This window comes from Glossina fuscipes, unplaced genomic scaffold (assembly GCF_014805625.2).
Source record: "Glossina fuscipes isolate IAEA_lab_2018 unplaced genomic scaffold, Yale_Gfus_2 226, whole genome shotgun sequence".
Taxonomy (NCBI): domain Eukaryota; kingdom Metazoa; phylum Arthropoda; class Insecta; order Diptera; family Glossinidae; genus Glossina; species Glossina fuscipes.
This window is the reverse complement of record NW_023998569.1, coordinates 188,902-209,936: the sequence shown is the minus strand read 5'-3', so window position 1 is coordinate 209,936 and position 21,035 is coordinate 188,902. Positions and strand designations below refer to the sequence as shown.

The window sequence follows — 21,035 nt, the reverse complement described above, 5'->3', positions numbered from 1 at the left end:
CTATTGCTTAAAAAAAAAGACTAATTTATAATCAGACAATTTTTACAAAAAAAAAAATTGTGTTCAAAACACTATAACATTTTAAAATTTTTTTACATTTTGTAACTTTTTTAAAATTTCATAAAGTAATAATAAGAGTTGTTTAATTACAAAAAATGTTGTGCACGTCTTTTAAACGAACTTTTCTAATAATTTATATAAATGCTTTTATTTCACATAAACCATCGGTTTTTGTATAATAGCAGAACAATTTTAGAATTTAATCATGAAGTTGTTTAGAACTTAAACAATAACAATAAACCATTGGTTAACTCTTTGCTTATACAATGGCAGGCGAAAATTAGATGAATTGAACCGATTTCACTACTTTAAATGTTTTCTTTTATTCTACATGGCATCTCCATTGTAGTGTTCGTACATGTAATCCCAAAATTGCTGCCGTTCAAATTCAGGATTTTTTCTTACATCCAATGTAGCACTTATATCCATAAAACTTAAATTATCCATCACACTATCCGGACTTATGGGCAACCATATTGTATTTATTAGATTATCTACTCGATGGGCTGGTGTCGGGTTTCTACAGAGTATATATTTACTCTAATCACGAATATATTGCGTTTTTAGGAAATTCTTAAAGGCTTACCCGTATTTAGCGAAATTTGTCCACATGCGTACCATGCGATTTTTGACTAGTATTTCCAATGAATTCGGATCCAAATTTAAATTGAAGAAACCAAACTTGAAGAGATAGCCCATCTCATCACCATGACAAACGCCGGGTCGTTGTAAGCCAAGCATGCGTTTGTAAAGACCTAATGCACCATCAAAGGCAAACCGATACATATAAACGGGAGCATTACCGTAACGCGCATGATAGCGGACGCTGCGACGTATGCCCCGTAAAAACATAACGTCCGTAAGCAACTACAATTGCAAGGGAATATTGTTATGAAGGTTTCTTTCAAATTTGCATTATTTAAATAATTAAGCTTACCGCGATCATTTCATTTACTGAATCCACGCTTACAGTTTTGGTTCCTAAATAGAATTGTCGAATTTCCCGTGTAACTCGGTTTCTGTCCCCAGTAACGTTCAGATCTTTGGGTATCATACGTGCAAAATCGTTTTCAATAATTTCTAATAATTTGGGATTTTTACGCAAACCTAACAATTAACGTGAATTAAAATGAGTGAAAACATTTCCGATAGTTTTTCTTACTCACGTCTTATAAATAACATGGCCTCATGCGTGTTGTAGCCTGTCAAGTAAGGTATGTTTTTTTGGAATTTTTGGTTTCTATATAATTCTATAGGGTTTTCCGTTATAAGAGGAGACTCTGTGTAAATGGTTCTATTAGCGTCATTCCAATAGCCTTCCACTACCGGTACAAATGGCAGACCGATATTATTGCGATAATCTTCTTCAGTTAAAGTGTTGGGTGCACCTTCTATCAGTTTCATGGCAGGTAATTTTTTCAGATATCTTAATATATCATCAGTGTTATTAGTTCCAATATACCCCAAATTTGCTGCCAAACGCGAAGCCCTTAATGCTGAACTTTCACCTAAGGCCCAAGGATTTAAAGCAGAACCGCTTTCTGAAATGGCACGATGGAATAGACCTTTCGACAAGGGTGATAGCATTAAGAGCTGTACTGACGAGGCTCCTGCTGATTCGCCAAAGACCGTTACTTGATTCGGATCACCACCAAAAGCAGCAATATTATCACGTACCCATTTTAGGGCCAACAATTGATCTTTGAGACCCTGATTACCAGGAGCATTTGGACCGGCCGTTAAAAAGCCTAACGGTCCTAGTCTATAGTTTAGAGTCACTAAAACCACATTTTCCGCAACAAGATAATCGGGTCCATATAAGAAAGTGTTCCCAGAGCCAAATGAATAGCCGCCACCGTGCAGCCATACCATCACGGGCATTTGTGGATTACTAGAGACCATCAAATTTCGAAAACTCTTTTCTTCAAATTAAATAGCAATACTTACTAATCGCCTTTAGGCACTTTACTAGTGAACACATTCAAAAATAAACAGTCCTCATTACCCTTAAAAGTATCCAAAATCATATTTTTATGAGGACAACTATGGCCTTCCCTAGAGGCATCTCGAATTCCCAGCCAAGATCTTTCAGGTTCGGCAGCACGGAATCTGGTTTGAAATGTTGATTAATTAGTTAATGAAATCCAGAATACTATAAAGTTTTTACCTTCGATCTCCTATGGGAGCGGCTCCATATCTAATACCTTTAAAGCTATAATAGCCGCCTCTTTCACCTGACCGATATTTTTGATAACGTCCACGTATTCTGCCCGCTATTGTCCTCACAATGACGTTGGCGTCTTTCTGGTTCGAAAAGCGAAGAAAGTAAGCATCGAGTGAGAGCCACAGTAACATTTAAATTTTTGCTTAGAATTGAAACATAAGCCAAAAACGACAGAGAGAATCCCAAACTACTGTAGAGATAGGTATGGGCTAAACTTGCCACTATCTCGGAGCTTGTGCGTATCCGCAAAATGCTGGGCAGAATTGTGAATAAATTTGAAAACTTGTCCTGTAAGCATTAATTAAATAGTGGATTGGTGCATAATTATCAGACGTTCTTTGGACGTGCCATGAATGTTTTAATGGATATTTACATTATTTTATAAATTATGAAATTTATTTACTTCCTTCTGCTTGTCTGTCAAAAATCACACTAATATTTGTCAAATTATGTTATACCATTTTGAAAAAGAACGGAAAGCGGCGAAGTCTCTTCGCGATCTCAACGAATCTGGATACGCCAGGAAGAGGTCGCCCATCGCATTTCGACGATCAGGCACTTTTGGTAGCCACGGAAGCGGACGAAAGCTTGACAAGTCGAATGCCGGGCGACAACTTCAATGTGGACCATTCAACCACCGTTCAAAAGGCTTCAAAAGTTATTGAACTAGACGGTGACTACGTTCCAGATTAATCGTTTAAAAACGTTACTGTTGAATTTTTATGTTTCCTCTTTCTTAATGATAATTATGCAGGAACCTGTTGTATATATAATAAGAGTTAAATTTCCATTTGAACTTTCGCGAGTGTAAAGCTTCCAATAATGGATGGCGAATAGGGATTGGTATTGTTATCGTTGTATACACTGCAGCAAATGTCTGATTTGTGTTCGCGGTTGTTACAAAGGGAAAGAAGAATGTGGTATATCCTCAGAAAAAGACAGCCCAAATTTGTGTCGCAGAAGATGAATGAAATTGGATATGAAATTAAAAAAGCAAATAATGTACCAGCACTGTCGAGGGAATTGTGACAGTAAAGGTTATTGCAGAGAAGTAAGCAAAGCTTTGAAGACAGGATAATACAATTGAATGGTGGATGGAAACCTCACAATGTTAAAATGCTTGCTTATACGAAGAAGAACGAGGAACTAAAGTAAGTAACACAATCGCAGTTTCAAAGTGGAACAAATGTCTGACATCGCCATTGACATCAAATGTATAGGACGGAAGGCAAGATAAGGCAAGTGCCAGCTCCTAACTTGGCGTTCTTTATTATTAATAAGAAATCATTTCGGTTCTTATAAAGTAATTTCATTATTGTGTAAGGACCAAAGTCACGCAGCTTGTTTTGGTTCTACACGCATTTATAAATTATTCTTATGTATTTAAAATACGATAAGTATATTTATTTTGCGCTCATTTTCTTTTGTAGGAGGCAGTTTGTTATGCCCTTGTGAGTATTATAGGGATGCTATAATAAGTATGCACTGTATAAGTAAGAACGAATTGTAATGGGAATATTACATTCGAAATAACTTAGTTGACATATTTCGAGTGTGATCTAAACGATTGGCAACGCCAATCTTCCGACTTCCGACTTCCTTCTGGACCGAAACGTCGTGGATAAGGTAAGCTCTGTAGACATTCGTCACATCCGCACGTCGTAGGTGCCAAATCCGACTTAGTAGAAGTAGGGAATCGTCCGTGTAGTCCGAGGATAGGCGACATTAAGATAGAATAGGTGTTTTAAGCCTAAGACTATATAAGTAGTTTTAAGTTTGGTCGTACGCTAATAAAGGAGTTGTATTAGAATGCGATTGAATGTTGTAATTTCTTCTTGTTGAGGTAAGAATGCCTGGAATAGCCGCTGAGGCTACCCCAGCAGCATTATCCGGTTAGGAATTTCACTCTAAATAGACAAGGGAAAAATATCGAATTTCATAATTAATCAAGATGTTATCGTAAAATCGATCATCTTTTTCATCCTTGCTTTCGAATTTTTGAAGATCGATCAAATTGTTAAGATATCTCAATTTCCAAATAACTTAAGAATCAGCAAGTATGCAACATGAATAAAGGGGAGGAGATGTAGAGATGGTTGGTTGGTTATCATCGAAAAGCGACGTGACATTTTGAGGAACCTAATACAACAACAAGTGAATTTTACAAGTATTATTATGCATTAAGCAAACAAGTTTTGATGAACATTGAATTTGAATTTGAATTTGAGTGGAACTATCGTGTAGCAGAGTCTGCAAAAACTAAGAATGTATAGTTTTTATGAGAATATAATTTTTTATTACAACTATTGAAAATTGAACAAGAAATTAAATGCGATATCTGTACTCAACGCTTATATTAAGCTAAAGGTAATCTCGTTCATTGTCTATTAACCGTAGCAGAAATTTGTTTTATACTCAATTTCCACTCGTATGCGTGCCTGCTTATGTGACATTCTTTTCGTGTAAACAAACAAACATGTGCAATGAACATGGCCACGATAGAAACTAACCATTCTGCCATGAAACGGCTGATCTTGCCATTCACGCAAACAACTTGTGGATGTGATTGCGTAACGCTTGTTAGTGTAGTAGAGTTAAATACAAGCGTGTCTTGAATATTTTCACTAATAGCTTAATTGCATTGCAGCGGGTTTATTGAACTACAGTTTGCACCACACACTAAACATAGCTAGGAAAACGCATGGCTTTGCTTAAACTATTATGGAAAAAACTTTATGTTTGGCGCAAAATTTTTCTTACACTCGTGTTTAATTTGCACAAATGGCATATTTAGCCACTTATCGACTGATTTTCTGAATTTCTAATCTGAATTTCGAAATTTTCTTTCTAATAATTTTGATAAGGTTAGGTCTGGCTTGCCATCAATGATGTCGTGAACGCAGATTATATAAATTATAGTTTACTTACGCGAAAAGATCTGACGACTTCTTGAACTACCCGCATTGCCCGTGACGGCAGCAACTGCACCAAAGAATTTGGATGTGATGTCAATGTTTTCCATGCAGTTGTCTCCTGTAATTGATTAGAAAGAGAAAGCAACATACATTTTAACCAAACTAAATGAAGACTATAGTGTGTCACGGCTCTAATCATTAAATTTCCTACACCGTCCTAAAGTTGTTGAAATGGCGACTTTCCAAAATAAGTTATCATAAGGAAAATCGGCGAAAAGGTGACTCGATCCAAACCATTTTCAATGTCGTTCATCGTTGATCCAAAACAAGTCTTTCTTCCAAATTTCATGAAAATATCTCAAAAATTGTGAACTGTAGGTTGAACGCAAGAAAAGAAGACGGACAAACGGATTATAAATCGATTGGTATTGTAAAAGATGGGTCTATCCCGAGGTTTTCTATATTGAACTGGGCACTAATTAATACGACAAAGCCGACATTCATGTGGAATTGAAATTTCGACTAGAATGGTGTTGATGAGAGAGAGAGAGGGAGGGAAACAGAGAGAGAGAGAGAGAGAGAGAGAGATAGATAGATAGATAGAGAGAGAGAGAAAGAGAGACAGAGACAGAGAGAGAGAGTTGTTAAATGTTAAAATATATATATGTAAAATGAAGGCATGGAAAACGAAACAAAACCAATTTCAAGCGCTTACGAAAAAAACAGCCAAAAAAGAAGTGAATATGAATACATAAATTTTGAATATTGTTGCAGCCACATAAAAATAACAAATTTTATTAACTTGTGAAGAAAAATGAAATTTTACAAACAAATTAAAAGAATTTTACAAACGAATTAAAAAAAATGTTTGGAAAAAACAATTTTAATGTCCCAAGTTCTAATACAAATATTAAATGCATAAAAAATAAAGACACCGACTGCGACCGAATCTTTTATGTCCATATCATCGTTATCTTAAAAAAGAAGCTGAAGATAAATTTTTATCCTCTATAACATTACATGGCCGTGAATGTTTTGATGATCTTTGAGGGGGGCAATCTTTGCTATCCTGTTAAATATTTAAATATTAGAGAGTTGAACTCGATTGACTGAAACGCGATTCAGGTCATCCCATTGAGGTTACGACAGTACAAACAATTGGACTACGATATGCGGCTGAGCGACCCAAAATTGCAAATGCCTGAGGTAGTTAAACATCTCAAATAACACAAAAGGTCGTCGTAAATTGTATGAATCTGGATACGATTTGTTTTCGCAACTACATGGAGAGCTCGGGACTGAAAGGCAGAGAGCTACTCTAAATTATTCGTTAGTTCGTATTGTTCAAACAATAAAAAAATAAGAAACCAAAAATTGAGAAATCGTTGGTGTCGGTTGAAAAGGAAAATTTATAATTTTGCTGAAAATTTGTGTCTTGTTCGTGTTAGGCATTTTATGGGCTAACCGACAACCCTTGTATATTTCTATATATCTTGGATGTAAAAATTGCAATATTATTAAATAGCTTGAAAGCTCAATCTACCTACGGGCTAATGGACGAATTTCAGCTCACGTGGACAAAGATTCAAAGTTGAGATTGTGATTTCTGCAGAGGTACAAGTCCCGGAGAGAGACGCACAGATCGATAATGGTCAACGGATTTTGCAGAATACATTTATACTTATAGCTTACTCGAGGCCACCGGTTTTTTGTCTCACAAATACTCCATAAATCACTAGTGCATCACCTTTAAGACGGCCCAAAAGAGAAGGTCTGCTTTTTGTTGTAGCAGTGCATGGCTCTGCTGACCACCTTGACCATTTTGCTAAAGTTTCTTGCCATTTTTCTCGTCTGTACACGAATGTTCGTAATGTGCGGCAATTAGTAACAAACCAATGCACACACACACATATTAGGATTATATAAAATGCAAATACGCAATTTTACTTTCGTTGAAAAATTTCTCATTTTAAGAGAAATTATCAACAACAACTCGAAATAATTGCAATAAACCTATGAGTAACAATAATAACAACAATAACAATAGTTAATCAACTTATATGACAATATTTTGCATATTTGTTTTTATTTTACCTCAACAGCAACAGGATTAGAAGAAGCGGAAGTACTAGCGGTGGTGGTGGTGGAGGTGGTACTAGCAGCAGTAGTAGTATTAGCGATTATGAAAACGTTGTCAACGTCATCGCTATCGTTGTTTACACTATCAATTTCACGCTTGTTCGTCATCGTTGTGATATAATTTGATGGTATTGAGACGGGCTCTGCTTGAATCTCATCAGTTGCTTCAGTTGTTGTCGTTGTAGTTGTTGCTGATGATGTTAATGGCGCTATTGTTGTACCGATTGCCGCGATCGTTACGGGCACTGACGATTTCATGGCGATTGTTGTGGCAATTAACAATTGAGTTTCGGAACAGTTACTGCATTGTATCATATTTTCGGTTACATTTTTTTTACTTTGCTGGTTATGATGCCGATCGATATTAGTGACCGATATTGCAAAAACAATTAGAGCGAGCGCAACTGCAATGGCAACGATTGCTGTTGCATATTCCAATGTTCGTCGCCAGGTCATTACTGGTTACTTTATTGTAAAGATTATTTATTACACAGTACGCGGTACGCTGCCCGCTTCCTATTCTCTATTTACAATTTATATAACAATGCAATCATTCGTTTGCTCTTTTTCTTCTATCTCTCTCGGTCTCTCTTCACTTAATGATTAATTTGTGCAGACAAAGAGCTCGATTTGGAGTTTTGCTCACTTTTCTTTAGTAAATTTTGTAAAACTTTTCTTCTTTTTCGTTTTTATTAATTTTTCCAATTTTCTCTTACATGATTTAATTTTATTATGCGCTTAGTTTTCAATTTTCCTCCGAACGCCACCACCTTTAGCGTACAACTAACTAACTCTTGGTTTTCGAATGCCTGGACTTTGAAAATATTATTTTATTGGAGCTTAATATTTATTTTCATTTTTTTTTTTTTGGCTGTGGTGCTGCTTTTTTGAGTTATTTCTCTAGGCAAACAACCACAACAAAAGTAACAACTTTTCTTATAATAATAATAATATAAGTATTTTTCTTGTTTTTAAGTTATTAAATTACTTTAGTTACTTATGAAGTTATTGCTTATACTAGCTTTTTTTGGGTAACTTTGCTTTATTTTATATAAGGAATGCTTTGCTATTGAAATGCGAATCATTTAAAAATAATTCGTGCATTGCTGCTATTGATGCTGCATGACATCGTAACCGATAAGCGAATGTAATGAAATTCATAGCGGATATATTAGAAATTCATACATGTTTTTTTTATATAAAAGTGCAAGCAAAAAGAAATAATAATTTTGCAAAAAAATATTTACCGTTTAATAAACTTTTTACGCTATCGAAACATATCGTTATAATAATTTCTATTCCCGTTTGTAACATGACAAAACATACTTCTGAAACCTTATTAAACCAAGATATTTTTGTTCCTATGTTCAATCATCCGGACCTATTATTAGGAACTCCAAGGCCTTAAAAAATTGCATCATAAATGGAGATATTCTTGGTACTAATCGGGGTAGTGTTTTACATCTATTCATCCGAACCCAATATTAGGACTTCCAAGTGCTTAAAAAATTGCATCATAAATGGAGATATTCTTGTTCCTAATTGGGGTAGTCTTTTACGTCTAATCATCCGAACCCACTATTAGAATATCTTGGCCTTAAAAAATCGCATCATAACTGGAGATATCCTTGTTTCATTTGAACCTATTATCATGATTTGCAAGATCGTAAAAAATGACATAAGCACCCATAATTCAGCTTAACAGATATAAAATAGAAATACTTGGAGTGCATCGTGTATAAAAACATGTGAAATTGCTAAAGAGATTTGAAGAAAAACAAAACTGAAAATTGTTGAATATCGGTATAAAGAAGTTGAAAACTATCTGACGTAATTAATAGTTCATGTAAAATTAGCTTTGACGGGTTAAATGGGGACGGTGTGTGTGTATGCTTCAATAACTTGCTACTAGGTGATATCCATGTTACTTTCCTTGGAAGCACCTCACATTTTGTTGTTTCCTAAGCAGTTCTAAGCCATTTATGTTTTTCTTGCTTTCTTGCTCGAAGAAATGAAGTGATATTGTAAATTTGCTCAATAGCGTAAAGTGAGTGAGAAGCTCCTCTTAGTTACAAATGATTAAATGTGGAAAATGAGGAGAGCTTTCATTAAGACTTTGCCGACCGTCAGAATGACAAATTCAACAATCTCATCCTTATATTTATATAATCAGTTATATTTATATAATAAGTCGTCTTTGTATTTGTGTAAAAAATGGCTTTTACTCTCTCTTATACATAAACAAAGGTTATGTAAAATAAGACAATTATTGTTATTGCTATTATGGGAATTATGCATTGTTTGTGTAGCTTGGCGCTGGGGAGATAAACTATGCTTTAATGGGGAGCACAGATGGCCGAAACCCTCACCTCCAAGTGGTGATCCCCGGGCAACGGCTTCGGCCGGCTAAGAAGGATTTAAGGTTTTGGGCTACTAACTCGGCGACGAGTTTCTGAGAGATGGTGGAGGGGTTGGCTGGAAGATGAACTCTTCATTCTTTAGCTAGTTACGACCTAGGAATTTTCTGAACCGTTTTTAAGTACGTAGAAGGTAGTAATCTGGCGAGTGCATGGTAGATCGCCCCTGCCAAGTCAGTGCAATACCCGAGACTTATATATCTCGAAGAAAAGTAGTTCCGGGGGGTGGCTAACCCGGATGTATGGAGAATCATGTATGGAGGGAGTTGATCAATTTGTGAGCCCTGACTGCTTGGGTGCGGCCCTTCGGGGAGTACTCGTGGTGGTTGTGGTGGGCAGTTCCAAGCCAAAGTGGAACAATCGAGTGCACCTAGGCCTCACCACTGACCAGAGTGGGGTTTATTGATCCATACGCAATAAACCGTTCTAGACTCTGGTACTGTTTAGGCCCCTCCTCTGTGGAGATTGTCTAACTCGCCAGGGGACGTACATTACTCTAAAAAGTGGCTTGGGCCACCGTGGGGTTAAGCCTTTCAGGCAGGAACCCACGTTAAACCCTTGCCACAAACTGTAGCTTGGCGCTATAGGCAACTTCCCATGATTGTTTGTGAAGAAATTCTGTTTTCCTTTAACACTGAAAAATACGTATCCGCATACATTTTAAATTTAAGTTTTATTGCTTTTCTTTCATTTGCTATAATTAGTTGTAAGTTTTGTAAAGACCAAAGCCACCCCGCTCGTTTTGAGCCTAAACCCATATGTTAATATTGCTAGGTATAAGTCTGTGTACACGTAAGTTAGATTGATAAGATCGTATTTATAAGAGTAGATGTTTATGGGGGTTTATTGGCACACGTAATACTTAGACGGATCATTAGTCTAGTACTCGCCTATACTAAGTTAAAGCCTGTATAAGTAGTTTTAAGTTTGTTCGTATGCTAATAAAGTATGCTAATAAAGTAGTTGCATTCGAATATGACTGAGTGTTGAAATTTCTTCTTATTGGGGTAAGGATGTTTGGAATAACTGCTGAGGCTACGCCAGCATCATAACCCGGTTAGAAATTTCTCCCTAAATAGACAAAAATAACAAACTTCACAGTTGGGATGTTGTTCCGCATTGCATACATTCTTGTATTCCAAATTATTGTTCACTTTGATGCTATTGCAGATTATGAGTAATTTTTAATTTAGTTGTACTTTATTTCATGTTCGCCCAATGAGTTTAAATCAATAACTAATATTAAGTTTCTTTCTTCTTCTTTATCGTAACAATAGAGTGTTCCTCAATAAACTAAAAACAACTTTAGATCGCTAAGCAGAAATTTCTCGTTATTTGCCAGCGATTATGTTTTACCGGACGGACGCTTTATGTCTTTGCTCTCCAGTTAAAAAAAAGTTATCAAATTTACATAATTTATATGATAAATATAATTAAATATAATTTAATAATTTTATCCCTCTTATCTATGTATTTTTTGTAGTTATTTAAAAAAGAAACATAAATTTTCGTTATATTCTAGCATCTAATGGTATTATATTTAACGAAATGATTTTTTGCTTATCTTCTTCTCTTTTTTCGGTAAAGCATTCGTTATTTGTTTTTTTTTTTTTTTTTGGTAATTTATTGATTATTAGCCTTGACATACTAGTTAGTGACAGAGGATAATTGATGTTTTATTCTATGATTTTGTGCCTTTGCTTACCATTTACAGGTGTGGAGTTATGTGTTGCTTAAATTAGTTGCTTATCTTTTTGTTGTTGTCTGCGTTAAGAAAACTTTAACCAGTTGACTTGAACGTTGATAAAGTTGTTGTTATAAAAAATCTCTTAAGAATTTTTCAAAAACTCTTTTAGAATTATTATCAAATTTGGTGGATTTTAATTAACAACTAATTAAATAAAATTATTCCACGAGATTAACACAAACGTTTAAAGCAACGAAGGAACTAAAGAGCTTTTCATCAAAATATTATATTATGTTATCCCCGCTGGAGATCAGCCGTAGATCGTTACGCGTTTACGCACATTGGGGTTGTTAATCCATGGAAAGTGTAGTAGCACTGCTGTTGGTCAGCCTTTGCTTTTTTGAGTTTTTGTGCATGAATGCTACATCATCGCCCATAGAATATGCTTTCAAACACACTTTGTACATTTTGTTTGCTATAGTTTGTGAGTAATGAGCAGAAAACCAATTCTTCATTCCTTTTGAAAGAGGAAGGTGCTCGCAGTTTACGTAGTGCTGTAGGCGCGTCCTTCGACCGATTTGACCCATTTTCAATACTAACCTCCGTGCAAGAATTTCCAATATTTTTACCAATTTTGAAGTCTATAGCTTCGTTTTTGCTGCCATGAGAATGTGTATAACAGACACTACACAGACGGACAGACGGACATGCTTAAATCGGGATCAAGAATATATACACTTTGTGAGGACTCTGATGTTTCCTGCTGGGCGTTGCAAACGTTTTGGCAAAATGAATTAAGGACGAATAGCAAACTCTGCAGACTTATTATGAATAATGTAAAGTAAACTTACTTACCTTGAGTGTATTTGAGAATTTTCCCGCTCTGGAAATTGCTGTACTGAATGTTGCCGGCGCGATTGCAATTGATTTCGATAATTGCACATAATTTCCGCACAAGAAAACGACAGTGAACAGTATTAAGAGTGGACAGTCAATTTTCTTTGACATGTTAGCTTAAATTTAATTTTTATAAAGTATATTTATACTCTCCAAAATTTACAAAAGTACAAAAGTTTGTTTGCCCCGTCGTCTCGTTTAAAGGACTTTTATTTTTTTTGTTTTGTTTTTTATTATTATTGTTTACTTTAATATTATTTTAAAAGATTTGAAAAATCCATCTTTAGGGTTGCGAAATCATTTCGATGCATGAATAAACGAACAAATGTCAACAAATGAATCTTCGAAGCACATTACATCACGTCACATGTAGACTGGTTATGGTTTTCCTTTAGTTTAAGCAAAAATAAAAGTAAAACCATTATGGTCGAGCAAGGCCGACAGTTAGATATCGCACAGCACTTTGCCTGGTACAGTTATTCACTCGTTTTGGTGATGACACATCAAAACAAATATACACACATTGGAGGAATATCGCACGGAATTGTCCAAATTTAGCAAACTTAATCTACCTCGCAAAAATTTTATTGCTTCTTCGATTGCATCATAAAAAACTAGAACTTAGACTTCCTCTCAATACGAAAGGTTGCTACATTGGTTGGGATCAGAAAATTGCACCTAGGTTACTTTTCATGGTAGCCCCACATTTGTTGAGATATAAAAAATAGACCTAAGCGATCTAAATTCTCTACCGTCATAATTTTTTTGGCTAAATTGCTACTATGGACGAACTTTCATCACAAAATTAAACCTTTTTCTAAAGGGCTTACTATTCAGAAGAAATCCTGTACGGAGTGGAATTCCAAATGATTTAAATTTTGTCAAATTACTGTCACGAACAAATTTTCATCATAAAACGTTGACAATTGCGCCAATTTGGCATTTTGTGAGAATCCTACATACATATGCAACATAAGACGGGTAAGTAGATTTGGAAAATGATTCTGAGTTAACCGGCATAACAAAAGGCGGGTTTATCTTAAACCTTTCTGGATGTGACGTATATGAACACAAGCTTGTATACACCCTGTGCTACATCCTTCTGGGTGTTACATATATCCACACGAACTGTACTGCAAGTGGTATACAATGTGATAATAAATTGTTATGCGAATAACATACATTAGGGGTAGCATAATTTGAAACTCGTTAACTGAAATTACTTATGTATGTAAAATTGAACTATAAAGACTTTGCGCTTAAATTTTGAAGCAATGGTTTACAATAGAAGACTCTTAAGCAAACAAAAAACCCGTTTGGAAATAATTATTCTTATATATATATATATATATATATATATATAAATGCGTATAAATGCGTGCGTGTGTGTGTCTATATACATAAATTTTAATATAAATAAAATATTTAACATTTGTAGTAAGACTTTTCGCAACTTTCTAATCCAACACAATATGAATATCAAGTCTGAAAAATTAGTTTTATTATTATGTCAAAGATGAACGTTCCGTTTGGCTTTAGCTGAATATGCCCGATGACGTTCGTCTCTCTGTCCGTTCGTTGCAAATTTTTTATTAGACTTTCACAGCCATAAATGTGAAATAAGATTAGTTTAGCCGTTTTCACTGTTGTCTAATCACGACCGCCTGTCTTTTCTTATACCGTACACTACTTGCGGCACAAGTAAGTTTTTGCAAACACATAGAACGACTTGAGCTAGATCCACCCTTTTATTATACCGGCCGTATAAGCTTGTCTGTCGGTCTGGTCGTCTTGTTTTTTTGTGTTCTACCAACAGGTCGCAAAATGTTGAGATATTTGGATGAAATTTGTTACTCCGGTTTGTTTTGGCCCAAGGTTACTGCAAATGATTTGGATGGGACCGCTCTTTCCCATATGATGCCGAAGTCTGCAGTGTGATTTAGGGTATTTGATGGTAGGCCGTGGACTAATATGGTGTTTTTTTTTTTTTTTTTTTTTTATTTAACTCTCACATTTGCAAAACTGATATATAAAACGAATTTCGGCGCTCATGTCTTTCGTTTATGGCATAAAGCAAAGAATTTTGAAAATTACTTCATAAAAACGCCGATAATTTGTAAAACTGTTAATCCAAATCTCCATTTTTTACCAGTTCGACATGCGCATAAACATTCGATGTAAAAATTTAAAAGCGCCAAAGAAAGATTAATGCAATTGTCATGTAGTAACGTTTTTTTTTCTGATAACAGTAAACCTGTTGCTAAAAATTTCGATTTTTTTCTTCTTTCTCACCTCTTCTTCTGCTCCTTCTTCTTAAGGTAGCTGAGTTGCTTTACTTATTCAAAAAGTTTTTACAAGTGAACCATCCTATTCCGTTATGAGATAAATTGTCTCCAGATCACTTCTACAAGGGAAAATGTCTTTCACACACACAATAAAGGCAAGTGCAGGATAAAGAAAAAAATTAATGTGTTGTAGCCTAAAAATACCCCACTAAGCCGTTGCTACATTACTCTTAACACGAGAACATTTGATCACTAAGCCATTTTTTACATGTCGCACTTACTTATACTTATACGTATATACACATAGCATACGTATATACATCTAATGAGATATTGAGCGTAATGGTCGGCAGTGCAGCAGCCTGGAACGCCGTAGACGCTTTCGCTAACAATACTCTCGTGGAGTTACGGCGATTGGAGAGACAACGGGTGGAGAGTAGAGGGAGTGGAAGCCGATAGTGTATTCCACTGAGGTCCCACCATCAGAAGCATTCTAGCGACAACCAGCACCCGCGAAGTAATACTTAACGGTGGCCCCGCGGGGAGAGTGGTAGACGAAGTCTATGTGGGGGGTAGTTTTTAGTACGTATGCGTCAGGGATGGCGAATCGTGCATGCTGCTATTAAGATCCAGCAGTATCTTTTGAAGATTTTCTACCTCCAGCTCACAGAGCAAAACAAAAAAAAAACATAGCAGAGAGATATGTATGTATTCGTTTACATGCTAATATATTGTTAAACATTTTTTGCAGACATTTTAGTGGAACTAAGTCCAACCTAATTCGTGAGGCTCAATACTTTTTATACCGCATAAGTGTTTAACTTTCTTTCATCTCATTTTCTCTCTTGTTTGCTAATCGATCTCGGCAGCGTTTTTAATCAATCGTTTATTCATATTTTTATTATTTACATGGGGAGGCATGTTCGTGCCTCTTTTGTACACACAGTTGGTTGCCGTCTTAACTCACTAAACCACATTTTTGTTTACATTATATAATCGCATATATTTATACCTGAGTTCGGTCGTGAGAGTACGTGTATATATGTATATTGTGCTGTGGCATTACGAATTCGAGTACAATAACAATGCCACGGAAAGACTTGCACTTTCAATGAAAGCAGTTATATTTCTTCTTTTTTTTTTCTTGTACATATATACATGTGTATGAATATAAAGCTCAGTTGTCGCTAGTGGTCAGTATGTAATGTTGTTTTTCCATATTATGACGTAGTAATTGGTATTAAATCGACAAATAACTGGTTTTAAATGAAAGCTTAGCGAACCAGACAAATTTACTTATACTTGACAGTTAAAAATTTTCATTATGTGAACCAATCGACATGATTTTATAAAATCTAACTGTTTTCGTTTTTTTACTAGTTAATGTATATTAACAACAAACGTGACATTGATTACATGACGAAAGATTCATTGCCGTAATATAATCATAATTGCTTAATCGATTTCGTAACGATTCTTCGTATCATTCCTAGAATCTATATTCTGTATAATAAATAGTTAATCAAAATAAGTTTTCATTACAAGTTTGTTTCTTAAGTCTTTCGTTTGCATTTTTGCCAACCAAAGCAGGTCAACATTTAACAATAAACATGAAGTTAAATTTAAAGTTTTAAAATAGGTGATGTGCTTGCATGTACAATCTCTGGAAGGCATGGACATTCTACTCTTGCAATTAATTTAAACGAACCCTCCTAGAACATTTTTTTTTTTTAGATTTCTAAGACCAATTTTAAGTATCGAAGTAGTATACAGACATACATCAAGTTGAGTATAAAAAGTTTTGCTTAGTTTTACTATCATTCTTCTTCTTGTAAGAATCCAGTGATATAACAACAGATAATTTATGTGACAGGTAAAAAAGGTTCAAAGTAAACGCGAAATTCTGCTCGAATCTGAATAAAGTTTTCTATGTTTTCGCGTCCGCCGGTAAATTTTTTTTTCTTTCACTAGATTTATACCCATCACCGAAGAAAGAAAAACGAACATTTCCAACACCCAGAAGGAAGCTTCAGAGACCCCTCAAAATAAATATATTCTTGACCAGTATCAAACACTCACTCGTCCCTTCTCTGCTATTAGTATTATCAATATTTCAAAGACTGGGATAGAAAGTTAAAACTTAGCTTTAAGTAATGGCTGCAGAATTATTTTAAAAATGTTGCGACACGAACGGTTTGCTAGCACGCAGCTCCGCAAAGTTAAAGAAGTGGGTTGGTATGTGGATCGTTGTTAAACCAATATAAGTTCTTCTGCCGCAGAAAATGATGGAACATATTTTGATTAATACACATTGTATCAATTTTTTTCAATAAATGCCTTTTTCAAGTGAAAAGCTTTGATTAAAACAAACTAAAAGATCGAAATTAAATTTTATCCCAATGTTATTTATTTATGTGCCTATATATAAAAACTCGGGTTTTAAAAAAGCTATCTCACAAATTGATTGAAAAAGTCAATTTGGCCACTTTTTGCAAGACCAGGGATACACTGTTGCACAGCGACTGTTGGCATAGCGATTTCTGAGTACCACTTATTCAAGTGGATGCAACATGGGTTTGCTATTATAGCAGCTAATAATAACGTTAAGTTTAATAGGAAATAGTAGTAGAAACACTGAAAGGTTTGAAGTCATATGGCCAACTAATTATTTGACTTGTTTTTATTTCTAATCAGAATTTCTTTCATCAAATTACTGGTATGGCAAAAAAGAATGCCGAGTTAATTTTAATTTCTTCCCCATATTTTCTTTTTAATACATACAACATTAAAAAAGGAAAAAAATAAATACATAACATATTAATTAACATTTCTTTTTCAAGTTAGTAGGAGATTAGTAGCTTTGATAAAAGAAATATTTTTTGAGTGAAATTTATTATCTCTGCCAATAATTGTGCAACTTAATCATCATAAGCAACAAATGAATACATCATGGATTAATTGAATAGCTTACATGAGTTAAAAACGCACCTAGTGTACCTAACAAATAAAGAAAGAAGGGAAATCCACACGAAATCGTAATTTCTTTTCCTTTTCCTTTTATTATTTTTTTTTTTTTTGTTACCCATAAAGCCATCCGTGATCGTTTTAAAAGTCTGACATATGACTTGCGAACGATTCGCCTTTAACATGATATAAATATAAATAAATATGTAGATAAAAATATGCGTCATGTCGATTTTTCTAGTCTTACAAACTTTCTATCCATAGGCGTAGAAGGCGATTAGACCACACTTTTGCACACGTACTTCTTACCGCCAGGAATTGATTATTAAGGATATTATTGACTAAGATAATTACATTGGTTGTCCTTCAGTTGAATATTGTACATGTATGCTGTATGATAGTTATATATACTTTGTACCTATCTATCTATCTATTGAGCTGGGCTACGGTTTTATAGTTACAATAATAATAACGAATGAAGTGACCGCATCATCATTAGATTTTGAAATTCTTCGACGCTTTAACTTGCTAAGCTTAAAGAATTTCAATAGTAAATGGACATAGGGTCAGACAGAAGCAAGTCTAATTAAATTGTTATTAGAGTTTTCATTGATCACGTACGGTTTATATTCTAGAAGCTTTTCTATGGAAAATATAATTTACTCGTTGGTAGGGAGCGCAAAAGTGACGTAAAGAGATTAAAAACTTGACGCACGTAAAATTATAAACACAAAACATGCATGTGAATAAACAAAGTCAATAAACGCCGATAAGTGAAGTTGTTTACACCTGTTAAAAATTATTTAAAATTCTCTCATGTTAAGCTAAATTTTTCAAGTAACGAGACACGATTGATTATAAACAGCATAAACTTATTACGTAATGACTCTTATCGTTTGCAGCGCATTAATGTTTACGTTTGTATTTATTTGCTTTACTTAAAAAAAAAAGAAGAAGCAAAAAAAAAAAAACGAAACCTATACCACCATTCATGAACTTAATTTCATTTTAAAATAATTTTTTCAATTAGTAGTTATGTATTTAATATTTGGAATCAACGGTAGCAATATAGCGTCAGATTAATTTTATAATGAAACTCATTATCACCTATGTAATACTTTTATTATAGTTATTATTTGTTGTATTCGAAAGACTGACTGACTTCTTAGGTTTAGACATTACTAGTGATTAGCCTAACTAAAGAAAGGAAGAGCAAACAAAGTAAGTGACCTACGCAGGATAATTAAGTTGTTAAATTATTCATTTCAGATTATTTTGCCCTGTAGCGTGTACTTCTGTTACTAATGAAACCACAATATTAATTAATGGCATATGCCCTAAGAAGAATTCAAGCTATTTATGAATCAAAAGTCATTAAACCTTTCTTTAACTTTATCCATTCGCCTATACATCAGCATTTGCATCTAGTTGAGTTCGAGTCATCTTTGTTATTAAGCTCAATATCTTTTAACCTCCTTCCGAATTATCAAAGCAATGTGCGTGCGCATTCTATATAGTTGTGAAGAATCATTCTAATTGGTGTCAACTAATAATTGCAATTAAGTGCTTTTGCAAATATTCGTAGAGCGTAGAAATATGCTTCGGAGACATCAACAAACCTATATATTTTTTTTTTGAACAGGTGTAACAAAATCGCTGTAAAAAAAATCGGTGTAAAAAATACGCGAATCAATCAGGCGTACGCTCTGAAAATTTTGAGTAAAAAAATCAATTTGCCTAGTTCACCCAATGTTATATATTTTCGATATTTTACTCTCTGCGAATTTCTACGATAAAAGTTTTTTTTTTTCAATTTCTTTTGCCAAATTGCATTTGAACCAACCTCCCTTTAGAAACAGAAACCGAATATTTTTCTGCTGTTGGACTACTTGGTAGATGGTTTGTCGACGCTTTTTTAAATAGAGATGCAAATTTCGAAAACTATTTTCATGACAAAGTTCTACGACCGTAACTATCAATAAACCACAAATTATTTCATTGTTGTGCTCGCTAGAGGCGTTCTCGCAAAACAAACACGATTTTCTTAAATCTTAAAAAAAAAAATAAATAAATAACGTAATTTACTTAGAATTTTAGTCAAAAATCTGCTCTACTTTAAAAAATTATTTATAAACTTTTTCTTGTTTTTTTTTGTAAATATTTTGCAATGTTTTAAAAATTAATATTTGTTTTGTTTAATTTATGCACATTTTATATACAATTTTTTTTTTTTTATATGCACTTATAACTATTTAACTTAAACAGTGCACATGCTGTTCGTCGAAAAACGCGTTTATTATGATTACAAAATTTATCTGTAAAATATGATTAACAAGTTCAAGTTTGTGAGTTAAATCTTTCGTATCATGAAACTTTTGCGTTTATCTGAACGCTTTAATAATGTTTTAAATGTTTGAAAGAATGTGGTTGCTGTAGGTTTGACAGTTGGCTTAATACTGAGGCTGTGCAGCCGCTTGTTTAAGCGGTATAAATTTGTTATTTTTCGTGCATACCAACACATATACGCACACACGCGCGCATATACAATTGCATGTTAATAGAATAACTACCAATACTATTTAGGAGACAGTGTCAATACAAATACATAAAAATACGCACCTATTCACACGCACGTATATAGTTAGCGGCTACTTAATGCATATGTAATTCATAATAGGTGTGCTGGTCATCATTGCTTAGGTTGCAATTTGGGTAAGTTTGGCTTTTGGGTCGCAAAAGCAGTTTCCATTGATTTTTTTTTCAATTCATATATAAAGATATACGTGTGGATATAGCTGTCAAAGTTTCCCTGGTCGTAATGCGCACGATCAGACAAAAAAGTGGTACCGCTCTTCGATTCATCCGAAGATCCGACCTTCGCAAACAGCTCAGACACATAGGGATTTTTCTTGAGAGTACTTTTGAGGGGTACTTTTCCGAGCGATGGGGCTTAAATTCTCGCAATACGAAATAGCATAACTTCATAACTTATATAAGTCAGTTGTGAAATTTTTTTAAAATCGGTCTCCTAAAGTTCTAACAGGATTCTTTACCGTAAATATGAGATTTTGGCTAAAGATTAATAAAAAAATTTCTCTCTTCAATTCTGCTTAAACGCTAAGCTTTGATAATTCACCATTATTTTCTGTAGAAAATCTTTTTAACTTCACAAGCAAGAAAATTATATTCGGTGGAAGCCGAATCTCGCATACCCACCGTTATGTTTTTCGCATTCTAATCCCCGAGTTTTTTATTTGATGCCCATATCGCTGTTATTATTGAGGAAAACCTAATTCACCAGGATGTCTACCTTATTAACTTTAGAATTAACCCATTTTTAGGCAGATAATATATCTCCATTTGAGGAGTGTACAAAACAGTTTAAAACATTCCGTCTTGTTTGTCTTATGGTAAATAAACACAAAATCTCAAAAAAGAGGAAAACCA

General features: G+C 34.4%; 1 protein-coding gene across 6 annotated transcripts; it reads right to left on the bottom strand.

Annotated features, from left to right (window-relative positions):
• Positions 1-181: 181 nt before the first annotated feature.
• LOC119642538 (esterase B1) lies at positions 182-20,046 on the bottom strand. 6 transcript variants are annotated; one of them, XM_038041689.1, is made up of 9 exons: positions 19,674-20,046; positions 12,298-12,728; positions 5,213-5,317; positions 2,228-2,364; positions 2,008-2,169; positions 1,227-1,951; positions 998-1,167; positions 647-927; positions 182-580 (listed from the first exon to the last, which is right to left on the bottom strand). In XM_038041689.1, the coding sequence occupies exons 2-9, from the start codon at positions 12,448-12,450 to the stop codon at positions 388-390; spliced, it is 1,926 nt and encodes a 641-aa protein (XP_037897617.1). In that variant the 5' UTR covers positions 12,451-12,728; positions 19,674-20,046; the 3' UTR covers positions 182-387. The 6 variants fall into 6 exon arrangements, with proteins under 6 accessions (XP_037897617.1, XP_037897618.1, XP_037897614.1 ...); XM_038041690.1 differs by having other exon boundaries at positions 12,298-12,620; XM_038041686.1 differs by lacking the exon at positions 19,674-20,046 and adding an exon at positions 7,294-8,152 and having other exon boundaries at positions 12,298-12,342.
• Positions 20,047-21,035: the final 989 nt, after the last annotated feature.

Coding starts and splice junctions, on each gene's coding strand:
- LOC119642538 (XM_038041686.1), bottom strand. CDS start 7,794: ATGACCTGGCGACGAACATTGGAATATGCAACAGCAATCGTTGCCATT. Junction 2,170..2,227: donor GCTCCCATAGGAGATCGAAG/GTAAAAACTTTA, acceptor ATTTCAAACCAG/ATTCCGTGCTGCCGAACCTG. Junction 581..646: donor ACAAATTTCGCTAAATACGG/GTAAGCCTTTAA, acceptor TATACTCTGTAG/AAACCCGACACCAGCCCATC.